At 60.8% G+C, this 15,939-nt stretch overlaps 1 protein-coding gene across 1 annotated transcript in view; it reads right to left on the reverse strand.

The window, feature by feature from the left end:
• Positions 1-209: 209 nt before the first annotated feature.
• Positions 210-15,939, reverse strand: part of casp (Fas associated factor casp) — a 34,412-nt gene continuing 18,682 nt past the window's right edge. Inside the window, exons 6-15 of the mRNA XM_037211998.1 lie at positions 11,995-12,193; positions 10,317-10,394; positions 6,866-6,989; positions 6,434-6,579; positions 6,059-6,213; positions 5,451-5,753; positions 5,057-5,174; positions 3,785-3,922; positions 2,009-2,086; positions 210-395 (exon numbers count right to left, since the gene is read on the reverse strand). Of these exons, the coding sequence (XP_037067893.1) occupies positions 315-395; positions 2,009-2,086; positions 3,785-3,922; positions 5,057-5,174; positions 5,451-5,753; positions 6,059-6,213; positions 6,434-6,579; positions 6,866-6,989; positions 10,317-10,394; positions 11,995-12,193 (1,420 nt within the window). The 3' untranslated portion in view covers positions 210-314. The remainder of the gene's footprint in view (positions 396-2,008; positions 2,087-3,784; positions 3,923-5,056; positions 5,175-5,450; positions 5,754-6,058; positions 6,214-6,433; positions 6,580-6,865; positions 6,990-10,316; positions 10,395-11,994; positions 12,194-15,939) is intronic.

Genomic DNA, 15,939 nt, shown 5'->3' on the forward strand with positions numbered 1-15,939 from the left:
GACCTGCGCACGGCGCTGACCAGGCGGCTGCGCGTCATCCGGTGCTGCCATATCCTCACCGCCGACCTCTGCCGATGTGTGCATCCGCCGCCACAGCACGCCAGTCACGTGACCGCGTCCCTGTCGCTCCAGACACACGGCGTGTGCCGCTCCGGCGGGTCGAGCCCGCCGCTCAGACCCGCCGCCGTCCGACACAGCACTGCGCTCCCACTGGTTTATTGAGGGCGGCCAGACGGCGCGGGGTCACAGGACTGGCCCGGCGGCCGGCGCTGAGCGCGTGCGCGCCGCCCGCCGGCCGGCGGCTCGGCCGCCAGTCATCTCTCCTCTAGCATGAGCGTCTCTTGGGGGCACAGCTTGAGCGCCTCCAACGACGCCGTCTTGTCTAGGCTGGATACCTGCCGGCGGAGGATCCTCACTGTTATCTGGGCTCAAGGGCGCGTCGACGGCTGCGGCCATTTTGCCCCCATCGGTGGAGGGTCGTCGCGGTCAGAGGTGGTGTAAGACATCGCGCGACCTCACGCCAGCCTGCTCTAGCTCAGTCGCACGTGACCGGATTGGAGGCGTGGTGCTTGAGATCAGTACACTGAAGTCGAAGTCAAGACAAGAGCATGACATACCTTTTGTTGGCGACATCAAAGACAATATTCTTAATAATGCTTCGAGATTATCTCGGTATTCAACCAATATAGTGTCATGTGGAAATCGAAGTTCTAAAGAAAGAAGAAAAATGACCGACGCAATCGAAATACTTTCAGATCGCATAGCTAACGCTCGATATGCTGTTGCTTTGATAAAATATCCTGACTTCTCACCCTCTCGTATAGTCGGATTTTGTGAAGCCAGACTTACCGAATGTTCCGATCGACTCAGTGACCACGACCAAGTAGCGTGTACACAAACCAGTCGCAACACATCAGCTTTCTTGTCTATCACCTTTAACCTGGACCTTCCAGGCCTTCGCCCTCTCCGCGGCGGTCACGTGAGCCAACGCCACATTGGTGGAGAGTGTATTAGAAACCCCTCCAGCTCCCACCCCGCTAATCTTTGACCGCACGACATGAAACTTGATGTGTATAATACCCGCCTGATTGACTTACGCGGAACATTTCAGGAGGTCACACCTCACGATTAAAACCCTGAACGTTTTCCACCAGTCCGACAGAAAAAAAAAACAGCACAGAACAAACAGCCAGAGAACGCAGCAGCAACCAGAGGCCCGGTTTGTCACTTTTTGAAAGTTCAAATTTGCGTCCGAACGCTGTCAGGTAGGCTCCCTTGGACGTCCAAAATGAATAGCTACAGCACAAACAGGAGTTAAAATAGTTGATTTTTGAGCATTATACCTTGATCGCGCCACCATGCACAAACTGCAACGCACCTGCAATGGATACATCTTAACTTTGACCCTTATTGCTGTCTCTTGAGTAAAAGTTCAAGCAAAACGTTTAAAAGAACACCCAAGTAAAAACCTTAGACAGACGCCATCCAATTCTGTCTTTATCCTTACGCTTAACTCTCTAAAATACAATGTGTTGACAAACCAAGTGGCTCCCATCGGCAGAAATCTTCAGCTGGTGCGGGCGATGTGTCAGGCTACATAACGGGGCCAGGACGGCCGGTAACATGTGACGTTCTGTACCCGAAGGATCCCCCAGCTTTTTGAGGAAGCACGCTATTTCACCGCAATATGTCATTTTTACTGGGTAGCAGTTGCTTCAAACGTTACTTACGTGCGTGAGTTAACCAGTTTTCACACAGCGAAAACGGAGGACGTTCTGAGACGCCACACCAATGCAGTGCAAATGTTTGGGCTCGTAACTGGGAGATCTCACGACAATACCCGAGCCGTCCCACGATAGTCGCCATCCCAAATAGTAATAGCGCAAACAAAACGTTTTCACAAAAAAATGTGTTCGTAATTAAGCGCAAAGGCAGTGGCCTAGGCAGGCTAGGCCGGTTCGATGCAGCTTTGTTTTGATTCATCGCACTCTTGTCACAGAGTACTCACATCTCTACGCGGCCAGCTGCTGATGAGCTTAAACTGGTCCATTGGAAATCCCTGTACAGTGACGTAATTCAGCAACACCTGAAACCAGCCAGTGTCAGTGTCAGCCGCTCTTCTCAGGCACACGGGACGACGCCGGCGCCGCCGCTCGATTCGTGTGAGCTGGGACATACTTCAAGTCACTGAAGAGCACCACACACCAGATCAACGCATACAAACCTTAAGTTCCCAAACACTACGAGCAGATATGGTTTCGTACATTCAAATGGTGTCAAGTTATGTAATGATCAAATGGTCCAATGGAAAAACCATGAGTCATGTGATGATCCAAATGGAGAAACAATAATCTCTAAAAAAACAGAACATTTAGAACCCAGAACAGGATCCGAAAAACTGTCCCGAGGTTGGCCAGTCACCAGCTGGTGCCAGGCAGCTGAGGGGGGGGGGGGGAGGCTGCTCCGCTCTAGCGGACCGTGCAGCAGCACCGTCAGTGACGCAGGCCAGCACAGGGCAGGTACCTACAATCCGCTATCGAACCGGGCTGCTGAGATCTGACAGCAATGCCGAAAAACGCACAAAAAACACAGTGGATCCTTGGTTTTTCAACGAGCGCGCGTGCGCCGGCGCATGCGCCAATCCATGCTTTTGGCAGTGCGATTGCTTGTTCTTATTTTCCGAGTCGAGATCAGTTGATTTCATTTAGCTCTGACGCTAGGTCGCATATCTATGGGTAGATTTCCGCCAATATTTCGACGATTTTTCAAGACATGCGAATTTTTCTTCCCCATCTCAAGTCAATGTAGAGCATTTGCACGTGACACGTGCGACACGCGACGGTGAGCAGAGCCACATTTTACAAGGATGCATTCCTGCACCAGATGCGCAACAACACTGACTTTTCATGCCCGCAAAAACAGTGTTCTTCACTACAGTCGTTACAGACATTTCCAGCACAGAAAAATACGAAGTTTGTGGCATGAATAGTTATCGCCTAAATTAATTCAAATTTGGTCCGTACATAAGGACTGTTAGTGTCGTGGCAGTACACGAAAAATCAGAATCTTATGAGCTTTCTTAGTTTCTCCATATTTCACGCATCATATGCGTTGAAGGCGCCCCCACGGCAGGGTTCGTGTGACCGACTTGAAACCCCTAAGTTCATACATGTTTCTTTCAAAACGTCTACCACATGTCTCAAAACGCTTCGAAGACAAGCAAACTGGTTCCGAGCTTACTTTGCGAGGAAAGACATCGCGCATTTACGGCGACGGGCCTGGGGCTGTCCGGGCCGTGGAGGGTCCGTTCGTGTTTTTCCAGCCCCGGCCGCCGCCGCCGTCGGAGCCGGCGTGAGCCGTCCGGCTCTCCCCGGCTCCCCCCCCCCCCCCCCCCCCCCCCCCCCCCCCCCAGCCTCCGCCGCCGCCGTCGGAGCCGGCGTGGGCCGTCCGGCTTTCCCCGGCTCCCACCCCAGCCTCTGCCGCCGCCGTCGGAGCCGGCGTGGGCCGTCCGGCTTTCCCCGGCTCCCACCCCAGTCTGCGCCGGCTCTCCCCGGCTCCCACCCCAGCTCCCACCGCCGCCGTCGGAGCCGGCGTGGGCCGTCCGGCTTTCCCCGGCTCCCACCCCCAGCCTGCGCCGCCGCCGTCGGAGCCGGCGTGGGCCGTCCGGCTCTCCCCGGCTCCCACCCAGCCCTCTGCCGCCGCCGTCGGAGCCGGCGTGGGCCGTCCGGCTCTCCCCGGCTCCCACCCCCAGCCTGCGCCGGCCGCCCCGCCCGCGGCCGCTCACCTGAAGCCGTTCGGACGCCAGGAAGCGGCGGCCGAAGCTGGCGCCGTCCGGACCGCGGACGCGGATGGTGGTGACGGGCGAGGTGCTGTCCTCGGCCGGCTCTGGCGGCAGGTCAGACTCCAGCGACTCGCGCACAGCCTGCAGCCACGCCACACAGCAGGTCAGTTCGGGTCAGGTCAAGGTCAGGTCGTGTCATACTCCAACGACTCGCGCACAGCCTGCCGCCACGCCACACAGCAGGTCAGCTTGGGTAAGGCCCGATCAGGTTAGATCAGATCAGATCAGGTCAGACTCCAGCGTCTCGCGCACAACCTGACGCCACGCCAGACAGCGCATCAGCTTAGGTCAGATCAGATCAGGTCAGGTAGACTCCAAGCGCCCCGGCCCGCGGAGCCGTCCCCAGAACGAAACTGAGCGCGGATGGATCCAGTCTGGGCCTCGAGATCGGCAGCGCGACTGGAATCTTCCTACCACGTCGCGGGGGACGTCGCACCGGCCTCTCGGACCGAGCCTCGGGGTCCCGCCACGACATCCACCGGCGACGAGAACGTGTCAGCAGCCGTCCGCGGCCGAGGAGGCCGTTCTGCCACACTCAATCGACCCGTCACGACGGGCAGCGCACCAATCACAAATCAATAAACACTAAACCAACACACAACACAAACGGCTAACACGCCCAGGCGCCTTCCGCTGCCGGGCGACGGCCGCGACCAGCCGAGCTCTGTCTGCGACCTGTCTCGGCCCGAGGGACCCGCCCGGTGGCGTGGACTGTCGCCAGACGCCGCGTGCGGGACGGCGCCGCCGTGAGGTGCCAGTCGTCGCGCCCGGCCACCGGACGCCCGCCGCCCCGCCGGCCACGTGCATCCGGAGGCATTGCGCACGACACGCGGCGAAGCTGCGTGGTGTAATCTCCCGTCTTGCAACAATTCGTCGGCACTAAGTCGCCTTTGCAAGGCATCATATATAAATACGGTGTGATTAAAAGTGATAGATTTATGAACGCGCGTTGTTCATGTAATAGCCAAGCGGCCAACACCCTCGGCTCCCGCGCAGGCGCTCAGGCTCGACCTCGGTGGCGCCACTATGGTCTCTGCGCCGTAAAAGAACGGGCGACAACGTGCATCGTGTTCCCTTTAAAGAAGCGCCATGTGCACACGTGCTGCGGTCCGGTTAGGCCGAACCCCCTGGCCGCCTTGGGTCAGGTCAGGTCAGGCTGCGGCTGTGACGCGACTGACGGCGCCAGAAACTGAGATCGAAATGCAGCGAACTTGCCTGACGGACCGCCTCTTCCTGCTGTTTTAGGCTCTCCTGCCGTTCCCGTTCCTTTCTTTCTTCTGTCTCCTGCTTCTCCTGCTCTTCTCTTTCAGCTCGCCGTGCTTCTTCTTTCGCCCTGGAAACGACCATTGTTTCATGTGCAAGGGCCCGGACACGGCCACCAGCGACAGACGAATGGCACCGACACCTCGACGTCGAGCAAAGACAGAACCGCACCGGCAGACGAGCTGGGGCGGCGCGCCTGCGCCCCGAACACCGATCGCGTTCGTCTCGCACGGTGCCCCTCACTAGGTCCCGCTCTAGTGCGACACCTGACACGACGGCCAGCAGCGTCTCCTGCTACACCAAGTCTCGCAGCGGGCCCGCTCCCGTGCCGGCGTCACGTCCTCACCTGTCGGCCAGCAGCGACTCCTGGTACGCCCGGTCCTGCTCGAGCATCATGTCCTCGCGCGCGCGCCGCTCCTCCTCCTCGCGCTGCTCGACGGCCATCTGCTGACTGAACATGTCGTGCGTGTGGATGAGCGTGCCCATCAGCTCGTTGACGGACGTGTCGCCGTGCACCGCCGAGAGCACCTCGGTGCTGCCGCGGCTGCGCATCAGCAGCAGCAGCAGCGGCAGCCGGTCGCGGTCCATCGACATCAGCAGCGCCTCGCGCGTGCGCGCCCCGAACTGTGACGTCACGCGGTCCAGGAACCTGCGCAGGCGGAGCGAGCGGGTGAGGGTCGGCAGCTGGCTCCGGGACGGCGCCAGGCGAGCGGTGGTCACGGGGACCGAGGCTCCCCTCGGCTCGGCGTATCGTATGTAGGTGCATATGAAACAATCGCTGGGAAGAACCTGTTCTTACGGTCAATAATTATTCAGGCTCCCCTAGCAAACAAGATATGCAACTAAAATACCGATGTAGGCAACCGCGCACATGCATCACAGAGGGGTGATCCACCGATGTAAGAAGAACGTCACTAGTCTGTAATCTCCCGCTTGCGTTCGAGGCACGCTTACCGGTTCTGGTTGCTGGGGAACGTGATATCCCAGCCCCAGACGATGAAGTTGCTGGCAAGGTAGGCGACGATCGACTCTGAGCAGAGCAGCTGCGAGCAGAACACGTTGGCCAGCACGCTGCCGTCGTGGTGCAGGTAGATCGCCAGCATTCGCCGCTGTCCGAGCCCAGGGCACGCAGGGTTACACGGCAGCCCGCTTGGGCGCCTGCACGTGCAGCACACACGCCGCACGGCAGGACGCGCGTCACGCTAACCGGGTGATCACGGCATGCGACCCCCCGCCCCCGCCCCCGCTCCCGTCCCCGCGCCGCGCCGCGTCGCGCCGCTGTGGGACGGACGGCGCGGGTGCGGTCGGCGGCGCCGGCGGCGCGCTCACCTCGTTGACGGGCTTGGCGCAGGCCTCCTCGGCCGCCTCTGCCAGCGGTCCTTGGTAGAAGGTGGGGTGGCACGGCCCGTAGCGGACCTCGAACTGCTCCGTGAAGTGTAGCACGCCGGCCAGCTCGTCCTCGGTGTCCTCCAGCACTGCGGCAACGGCGGCAGGCGGCTCAGCGCGCGGCGGCAGCGCAGCGCGCGTCCGAGCACCGAGCGGAGCGAAGCGCGATGACAGGCTCGCGTCGACTAACGAGGACATCGGGCATCATGACGGCGAGAAAACAGCCCCACAGACATATGCACAGGGACCAATCACTGCGCGCGAACCGAGGCCCACAAACAGGACCATCATCCACCGACAGGTCCGCTCTGAAGTTCCCAGCTGGAAAAACCCCCGGCGAGTGACAACCGGCGTTCTTCGGCGCCCCCGGCTCACCTAGAGGCACCCGTTTGGGCCGGTCCACGTTCACGAACATAGCGTCGTCATTCTCGTCGAACACCTCCGAGGCGTCCTGGTACTCGACGGAGGACGTGTCGCTGGCCAGGTCGACGGCGGGCATCTGCCGGCACCAGACGTCCGTCAGCCGCCGGCGCGGGGTGAGGGGCCCGCCTGCTCGTCGCACGCCCGGCGGCAGCGCCGGCGCCGCCGGCCAGCCACGCACGCCCCCAGCCCTCCCCCGCCGAGCGTGTACCGCAGCAGAAGCGTCGGCGCTGAGCGGCTGAAGCCGTCCGAAGCGACGGCTGCAATCATGACCCGACGCTGCTGAGGTCGGCACCTGACCTGGCATGATCGGCGGCCACGCAGATCAGAATACCGGCACGCCAGACTCGCCCTGGTTTCGAATCTTCGAATTTTTCCATTCCTCGAAAATCAACAAAAGGATCCTGCCAAAGGGCCGCGTGTTCCCTCGCCCGGGCGTGAAATTCCTTACCACGAGCGGCGAGGCCACGACACTGCTCCGCCTGACACAAAGCAAACGCTACGCATGCTAACATATTTTACACGATGGAGTAAAATCACCTTTTTAACCGAACCACTCGGTGAGTCAAGGCTGTCAAAACACGCTTTACTTGACCGGGACTGATGTGAGAACCACTCATGCAACCATGGACGGGACTAGATTTTAAAGATGGCGGACGAACCGCAGCTTGGTTACCTCATGGCCATCCATAACCGAAATAGAGGTCAGTCACATCAAGATGGCAACAATTTTCAGCCGAAGAGCACACGCGCTGTACACAGGCGACACCCTCACCCAGACGATATTTATCCCTCAAAGATCGGACGTCCTGATTGAGGGCGTGTCGATATATCAATATGGACGGAGAAAAACTGACACTGGATGTCAGCGCAATCAGATCGACCACGATATGACTGACGCGTTGAAAATGTCATCAGACTCAAACGCGCCAGCATTACTGGTCGCATGTCAGTAAACGTCAGCCAGGATATCTTAATTACGACTAGAAGTGGCCCGAGCGTTATTCGACCATCTCTTCTTACAACGTCTCCCAACCGACGATTTACTTCTATTCATATTCATAAGCAGCCAATGTATTAACGTCTCCAGTTTCTACCCAAGTGGCGTATTTCGCATCTCATACGAAACCTGCAGAAGGCGAATAAAAAAACAGACAGCAGGCCTAGCTGCTTTCCCTGGTCACCTCTGCCGCTTTCTCACATTTACCAGCTGAGCGCCCGCAGGTGCCGTGCCGCGTCTGGCGGGCGGGCGCTCCGGCTGTCCACAGCCTCGCCCCGTCCGCCGGCGCCGCCGGCACGCACAGCCCGGCCCGCTGACCGAACAGCCCGGCCAGGGTGCGTCCCCCGGCCAGGACGCGTCTCCTCGCTCCCGGACAGGACGTGTCCCCCCGGCCAGGACGCGTCTCGCCGCTGCCTGGCCAGAACGCGTCTCCCCGCTGCCTGCCCAGGACGCGTCTCCCCGTTGCCCGGTCGTCCGGTGCGGGCCGGGTCGGGTCCGGTTACCGGAGATCGATCGAAGCCCCGCGCCGCCGGCGGCCGCCGGCCGGCGGAGCGGCCCCTCGTCCCGCCACGCGCGGCTGCCGTCGCCCGCCGCTCGGCCCGCGACAAATGCGAGCTCGCCGCCGCTAACAGCAGCGCAGTGGGGCGTCAGCGACTGGGCAAGGCAACGGCAACAATAGCCGACCGTGTTACTGGAGCTTGATTCCCGGCGGTCCCATGACATTACGCTGTCACTGTCGACCTCATGAGGAGGCCCTGCCGGAACAAATATGGTCGATGCGCATAAAGGAATCCTCTGCAGGTGGGAATTCGCTGCATTTCGACATCCCTTTCTTCGAAGCCAGGGCCTACACGGGAACGCAGCAGCACCTCACCGCCGCCTTGATACCGGCAGCTTCACCACATCCACCGCTGTGGCTGCCGGCGCCTGTGTAACCCAGGCCCAGCCGCAAGGTTGCAAGCTTTACAGCACGTCGTCCATTCAAAGCCTTCGATGGCTCAGTCCACGCTACTTGAAACACGACCGGCCTAGCATTCCGTTGACCATCGTCCAAATCGGCGGCCAAGCCTATGAAAGAAACCGAATTGTGGAACATAATCGACGTTACCGAGCCCCAACGGCCGTGGCACGGGAGCATTCACGGCGTGAAAACCAGATTACAGCGGTCCTGGGTTACATTATCATGGTGCCGGAGTCACAAGAACCCTGGCAGCAGGCCAAGCCCGGCACAGAAGAGTGACCATTTTTACCATACCCTATCAAGCCCAAGCAGCAACACTTCTATCACACCACCGCCCCTCAGAAAGCACTTAACAGTCATACTGTGTCGCTGCCGGCGGACTCAGAGGTCAGTGAAAACGACTAAGCCGCGTCTGGGCCGTTGCCTGGCAACGGACAGACCGGCAGCTCCCGCGCGGTTGCTATGTGCCAAACATAACGCCCGATCCAGGACAACGAGCCAGCCCGCCTCAGCACCTGAAATGCCTGGGAGTTCAGCTCTCAACGTCCGAGCGTAGGCCGCCTGCTGCCGCCTGCCGAAACTTCGGCCAGCACAGACCGACCCATCAAGATATCGCAGCGGCACGTCGGCCCACAACACGACACAAGCGCGGCGTGGTCACTCCCGGGCCTGACCCTATCGGAAGCGTGACCGAGCCAGGAAGACGCGCAACGCGACATCCCCGATACACGAACGGCGCGGCCCGCCGCCCGAGCCGCGCGATAGCACGGAGCGTGCACGGGAGAAAGTCGGGTGCAGCCAGCACACATGGCGGCGGCAGGACGCCGATTCGCGTCAGCACTGGCGGGGAGCGGCCGGACCGGTGCGACTGCACGGCACTGCACGCCGCGGTGCGCGTCGGGGCGGTGCAGACGGCGGCCGGGTCCTCCGGCACTGCCCGTGACCCGACCTGACCCGGTCCGACCCCGCACCCGGCAGTCAGATGGAGGCGGCCATCCGACTCGTGCTCTGATAGCCTCGGGGGCGACAAGCAGGCGTTGGCTATGAGACGCACATTCCTCCGCGCCAACGTTTGCAGCCGGCTTAAAACCAGACGTTGGTTGTTAAATCTGGCTGAAGCGTCGCCACCCACCCGCCAGGAAACAACAGCAAGTCGGAAGCGTCTATGATCGGTTAGTCAGCCCAGTCCAGCCTTCGGCACACCCCTTGACAGCGGCGGCCCGACGGAATCATGTTCATTTTGTCATCACACAGCTGACGTTTTAAAGCCAGATCAACGACAATTCATTACAACACCACACCATGCTAATTCGTAACTTTGCATAATTATCGCGCACTCAAAAGGCGAGCATCAGTACCACAGCCGGGTTGTGGGACCCGAGTGAACGGCCACGCTCTGCCAGTACCTCCCCCCCCCCCCCCGCCACTGCCGACGGTTCACTTACGGACGCCGAGCTGGCCTGGGTCACGCGGTTGACCGACAGCGTGTGCGTCGTGCCTATTCCAGTGTCGGCCAGTGTGCTCTGAAACACAGAGAGCACCGTCAGTGGGGTCCGCGCCGCTCCGTCCACTGCCGCCCTGTCGCGCGCCCAGAGCCGGCCGCAGGGGACCACGGCAGGGCTGCACGGGCGCGCGCCGCTCCGTCCCCCTGCCGCCCACCCAGAGCCGGCCGCAGGGGGACCACGGCAGGGCTGCACGAGCGCGCGCCGCTCCGTCCCCCCTGCCGCCCGCTCGGAGCCGGCCGCAGGGGGACCGCGGCAGGGATGCAAAGGCCGCGGCAGGCCTCTGGAACGTCCCGGCCCGGGACTGCAGATTATCCGACGCTTTCGCAGAAACCACCTGCAACATATCCCATGTCTGGGAAGAAGCCAGGCGCATTGTCTTTTAAAGTTTTACGGAGGGATTGAGTGTCTAAAACCAACGTCAAAAGTGCCTAAAACCCAACTTCAAGGGTCATTTGAAAGTGGCGGGGCAGGACCCCAGGTCAACACCGCGGCGGACGCCGTAGAGGCGCTCCCGAGCGGGACGTCACGTGCCAACCGAAGTCAGTCTCATCAACCGCCTGCGTGCGGCCGTCGCTAGCGGCAGTCGCGGTCTGGTCGGTGGTGGGCGGCAGGCTGGTGAGTGCTCCAGGCGGCAGCAGCCGGGCCCCGGGCCGCGATGGGCACGCGATAGGCTGCGGACGGCTCTGTATTGGGCCGCCGCCCCGGCCGCTTATCGCACGGCGGGAGGCGGCAGTGGGTGGAGGGGGAAGGGGTGGGGAGGAGAGATGGAGAGAGGCGGAGGGGAACAGGACGAAGCGCAGCGAGAGACAGATGGACGGAAAGTGGGGGTGCGAGAGGAGATTGGGGGGGGGGGGGGATGAGAAGAGAGAAGGATTTAGAGGGCAGAGATGAAGGCACAGAAACACAGATGACCGGAAGACCAGAAGAAAGCACAGGAGGAAAGAACAGGTGTGCGGGGCGTATAGAGGGACAAGTGGGTCGAGAAGGGAGAGGGGCCGGTGGGGAGAATGGAGCGACACTTACGGCAGGAGCCAGACGAGCAGAGCTCGACGAGCGGGCACGAGAGAGAGGGAGCCGAGAGGGACGCGCGACAAGCCAACACGAGAAAGACGAGATGAAGAAGGGCTCAGGCGAGGAAAAACGGGGAACGCCCGCCGGATATGAGCGGCGACGGCGCGGCCCGTAATCCGTCTGGAGCAGGATATTGTGCGGCCGTCGCCGTCCGCTGGAAGCAGCCGGCGTCTGTTGACACACGTCCGTCGGCCGGGTTTGCCGTCCGCTCGGCTAATGGACATCACAGGGTGACGGCCGCCGACGCTGGCTGGCCGGCCGGCCGGCAGCCACAGCCGCCACCGGAAGCCAGGCCGGAGACCGGTCACGCCGCGCGCCGGTCGAGCAGCGTTCACTAAAGGTCACGCTCCGTGCGTCACTCACGCCTCGCACCGCCGCGCTAGGTGCCCAACAGACTGCCCGATGTCTGCGCAACACGCCCAGCCCATGATCACCACGTAACCAATAGGAAAACGTCATCCCGCGGCGACTCTCCCCGGCGGAAGACCGGCCAGCGCGGCAGCACGCCGGCGACCGTCCCGCGTCGCCGCGGCGAGCGCGGCCGTACCGAGTCGGCGGTGTCGGCCGGCCAGCCGCTCCAGCTGAGCTGGCGGGCCGGCGTCTCGGTGAGCGTCGCCACGTCCGCCTTCACGCGCCCGACGGTGGTGGCCGACGAGCACGGCACGCTGTACTGCTGGCCCGTCGCCAGGTCGTTCACGTTCAACAGGTACTGCTTCGGGCCTGACGAGCTGGCGCCCACGCTGAAGCTGCCGGCGAGGAGGGACGGCCGGTTAGCCGAGGAGGACGGCCGGTTAGGCGAAGAGGGACGGCCGTTTAGGCGAGGAGGGACGGCCGGTTGGGCGAGGAGGGACGGCCGGTTAGCCGAGGAGGGCGGCCGGTTAGTCGAGGAGAGAAGGCCGGCTAGCCGAGGAGGGACGGCCGGTTAGGCGAGGAGAGGCAGCCGGTTAGGCGAGGATGGACGGCCGGCGCGGCCAGTCGCGGCTGTTGTCACCTGCAGAGCGAAGAACGCCGGGCTTATCGCGTTCCGTGACGACGTCCGGGCTAACAGAGCAGAGCTTGTTAGTACGTTCGGGGGTCGTTGACGACGTAACCGCCAGCTGGGAAACGTGATATCAAAGACAGTAGAAGTGCAAAGGCACGCGCGCATCCAAGACTACGGCTAGCTAACGTCAGGCTTACATATCAAACATGTTTAGCTTGCGGCACAAATAAATATTCTTGCGCACGCACGTGTAGCTCTAAATTGAATGGGACCGTGACAGTGGATTGTCGTGACTGTGACCGTGGGTTGCTGTAAACTGTGAACACGGGTTGTCGTAAACAGTGACTGTGGATTGTCGTGACTGACCGAGAGTTATAACCTGTGACCGTGGGTTGTCGTGACCGTGACCGTGGGTTTTGTAAACCGTGACCGTGGGTTTTGTAAACCGTGACCGTGGGTAGTCGTGACTGCCATTGTCCATTGTCACCGTGGGTTGTCCCCTGACCACAGTACACTCGAACTGCTGACGAAGTCACAACGTCCCCTTTCCACAACCCGTCTGCACATCCCAGTCACAGACGTGATGAACACGTGTTAACATCACGTTAGCAAGCCGCCGCTTATTTCATTCAGCTCCAAACGTCCGGCCGCTTGGCCAAAAGTGGACTGATTGGCCGGCCTGACAATAACACGGCCTGACTGAAACTCCAGTGGGCGCGCTTATTCGGGCAAAACAATCGGCCTCCGCTGCGTCTGTCGCTGCCCGGCGGCGCTGATTGGGGCAAAACACGGCCGGGGCGCGTCCAGGCGGCCTGTTTTGCCGGCGGCGGCTGTCGGCGAGGTGTCGGCGGCCGCCCGCGGCGCGCTCTTCCCCGGCCCGTGTCAGCCGGCCAAGCCAAACAAACGGCGGTGCGGGTCAGGGCCGCCGGGACCGGGACCGGGACCCGGCCCGCTGGCGGGTCGGGTCCCGGTGACGCGTGCCCCCCCCCCCCTCCCCCCGCGTGACCCCGCAGGAGCGGGTGGGGGCGACCGAACACCAGCGTGGTGCTCCTCCCCCACCCGTCCGCGGTACGTCACCCCGACCCAGCCGCGTGCCGCCAGCCGGCACCCGGAGACAGCGCGCGCCCCCAGTGAACCCCATTGCACGCGGCGCTGGCGGAAGCCTCGCGGACGGTCGCGCCGGCCGCCGCCGGAGAAAGGCGGGCCCGGCTGACCCGGTTCTCCCTGCAGTGCCCACCCGGTTGCAGCGGCCGCAGTGGCCGGTCGGGCCCGGCCAGTGTGGCGCACACAGTCACCATGGAGCCACGCACCGTCCTGGCCCTCCTGGTGAGTACCTGCCGAGGCGGCCGGCGACGCTGGAGCAGTGCGGCCGGACGTCGCAGACAGAGCCAGCCCACGGTCCGGTCATAACCGAATACGCAGGCGGCAATGCCGGGCGGCGCACGGACTTGGCGCACGAGGCGCCTATGACTGGCTGTTGTCCCGTTAATACCTTTTTATTCTTAAAGGTTCGCTACCCCATATTTTTGATAGCGTGGATATATTCCATCATATTGTGACACTGTCCATCATGAGCCGCTGCATGCAGTGCCACGTTATCAGTCATGTACAAACGTACCAGAGCAATTATATCGCAAGGACAGAAAAGGAAAATTTAATTCCATCCTCCATGTTGCATGTTCGCGATCCCGGCCGCTGCAATCAGGCCTTCAGGCTGGCTGCCGACGCGGGAGTCGCACGTCATATATTCTGACATGCTGACGTAAAACCATACACCCAACGCGCGACCCGGGCGACTAGTCACCAGCCGCAGCGGCGGCCGACCGCGGGGGAGCGCCATCTCCGCTTACCGTCCGTCACAAACAATCGCCGAAAGAGGGCCCTTAAATTCCGAGCGTCGACGACAGATAACCACCGGCGGCAGTGCTCGGCGCGGCGGCCTCCCGCCAGCCCGCGCGGCTTCGAAAACAGCCGGCCTTCAAGCCAATCATCCGCCAGAGCGCGGGGCGCTCGGCGGGTTTGTTCTGAACAAGCAGCAGCGATGTGATGGTCGAAGGCAGTACTGAGGGGAGTCCCTTCTCGATCAATGCAGACGTGCAGCATCCAGTTCAATGCGCATGCGGTTTTGTATGTAGTTTGATAAGTACTTTTTCATGTGCAATGAATGCGTATCGTAAGGGCAATATTACGACTTCAGGCGATCTTTTTTCTAAAAGCACTGCGCTCAGGGGACCGGATTTCAGAAAGCTTTTGTTCAGAACACATTTTTTCAAAAGGTCGGCGTTTAGAATGCCTACATTAAGGAGACGCGTTCAAAGGTTTGATTTTCATGTGGCCTTCGTTCAGAGAGCATGCTTACACGTCTGTGTTCAGAAAGCCTTCTTCCACAAAAATAGGGTGTGACTAAACACAGGCCTAAGTCGACCCTTTGAGCGCAGGTCTTCTGAGAGCAGGTGTTCGGAGCGTAGGCTTCCTGAACGTAGACCTCATAAGCGTTAGCAGTCTGGAAACGGGCCTTGTGATCATAGGCCTCGTGAACGTGGGTTTTCTCAACGAACGGCCCCTCCAAATATGCCCTCTGACGTGTGAAGGTGGGTCTCCCGACCATAGGCTTTGTGACAAAAGTCCGTCGGAAAGTCCATCCTTCTGAAATAGTCCTGAAACTGCGCCTTCTAAAAAAACACTGGAACTTCTAAAAATAGACATTTTGAAAAAGACTGAACATAGGTCTTCTGAAAGCAGGCCTTTTGAAGAACGACCTTCTAAATAAACGTAAGCCTTCTGGAGATGAACGTTCTCAGCTCACCCCATTCGATGAAATACACGGATTGTGAGCAATCAGCATCAGCCCCTGCATGGATGTGCTTCCCATGAAATGACAGAGCAGTTCATGTTCGACAGTTGGACGGTTCGTTTAAATGTGGCAGAATGCTTTCTGACGGACTTCTGCACAGCCACCCATGAGCCGACCGGGGTACATTAACTCATCAATCCTTGACGCCGGTCTCCCGTTGCCGCGTCAGACTGCTGGGTCGGACGGGACCGCCGCAGCCGCGGGTCGCGATGTGACCCGAGGCAGCGCGTGACCCCTCCGCCGGTGACGCCGCTGCGCGTGCCCTGGCGTGGCGGCCGACGGCCCGCCTCCGTCAGCCGTCGCCGGTACGCTCCGCGGTGGAGTGGGCCCGCCCAACACGCCACACGTGCCAACGGACGGCTCGTGTCGGGTTTGAACGCGTGGCCGGGAGCCGGCACGTCCGCGCACACCCGCCTACAACTCTGCGATATTCGCCCTGCCTGGCTCCATTTATCCCTGTTTACTCCCATGATGATAAGAATTGTAGGGCGCGTCCGCTATTCGGTCATTTTGCGCTCTTATATTTGCTTGTTTCGTTTATTCCATATTGGCATTGTTTCGTATTGCATTGTGGTGTAAGTTTTGTCCCCACGTTAACGTAATACTGGCCCATCAATCATACCAGCTCAGAACGGAACCGACTTGGCTGATCGGGC

Source organism: Pollicipes pollicipes, unplaced genomic scaffold, assembly GCF_011947565.3.
Source record: "Pollicipes pollicipes isolate AB1234 unplaced genomic scaffold, Ppol_2.1 Scaffold_3087;HRSCAF=3621_pilon_pilon_pilon, whole genome shotgun sequence".
Lineage (NCBI taxonomy): Eukaryota > Metazoa > Arthropoda > Thecostraca > Pollicipedomorpha > Pollicipedidae > Pollicipes > Pollicipes pollicipes.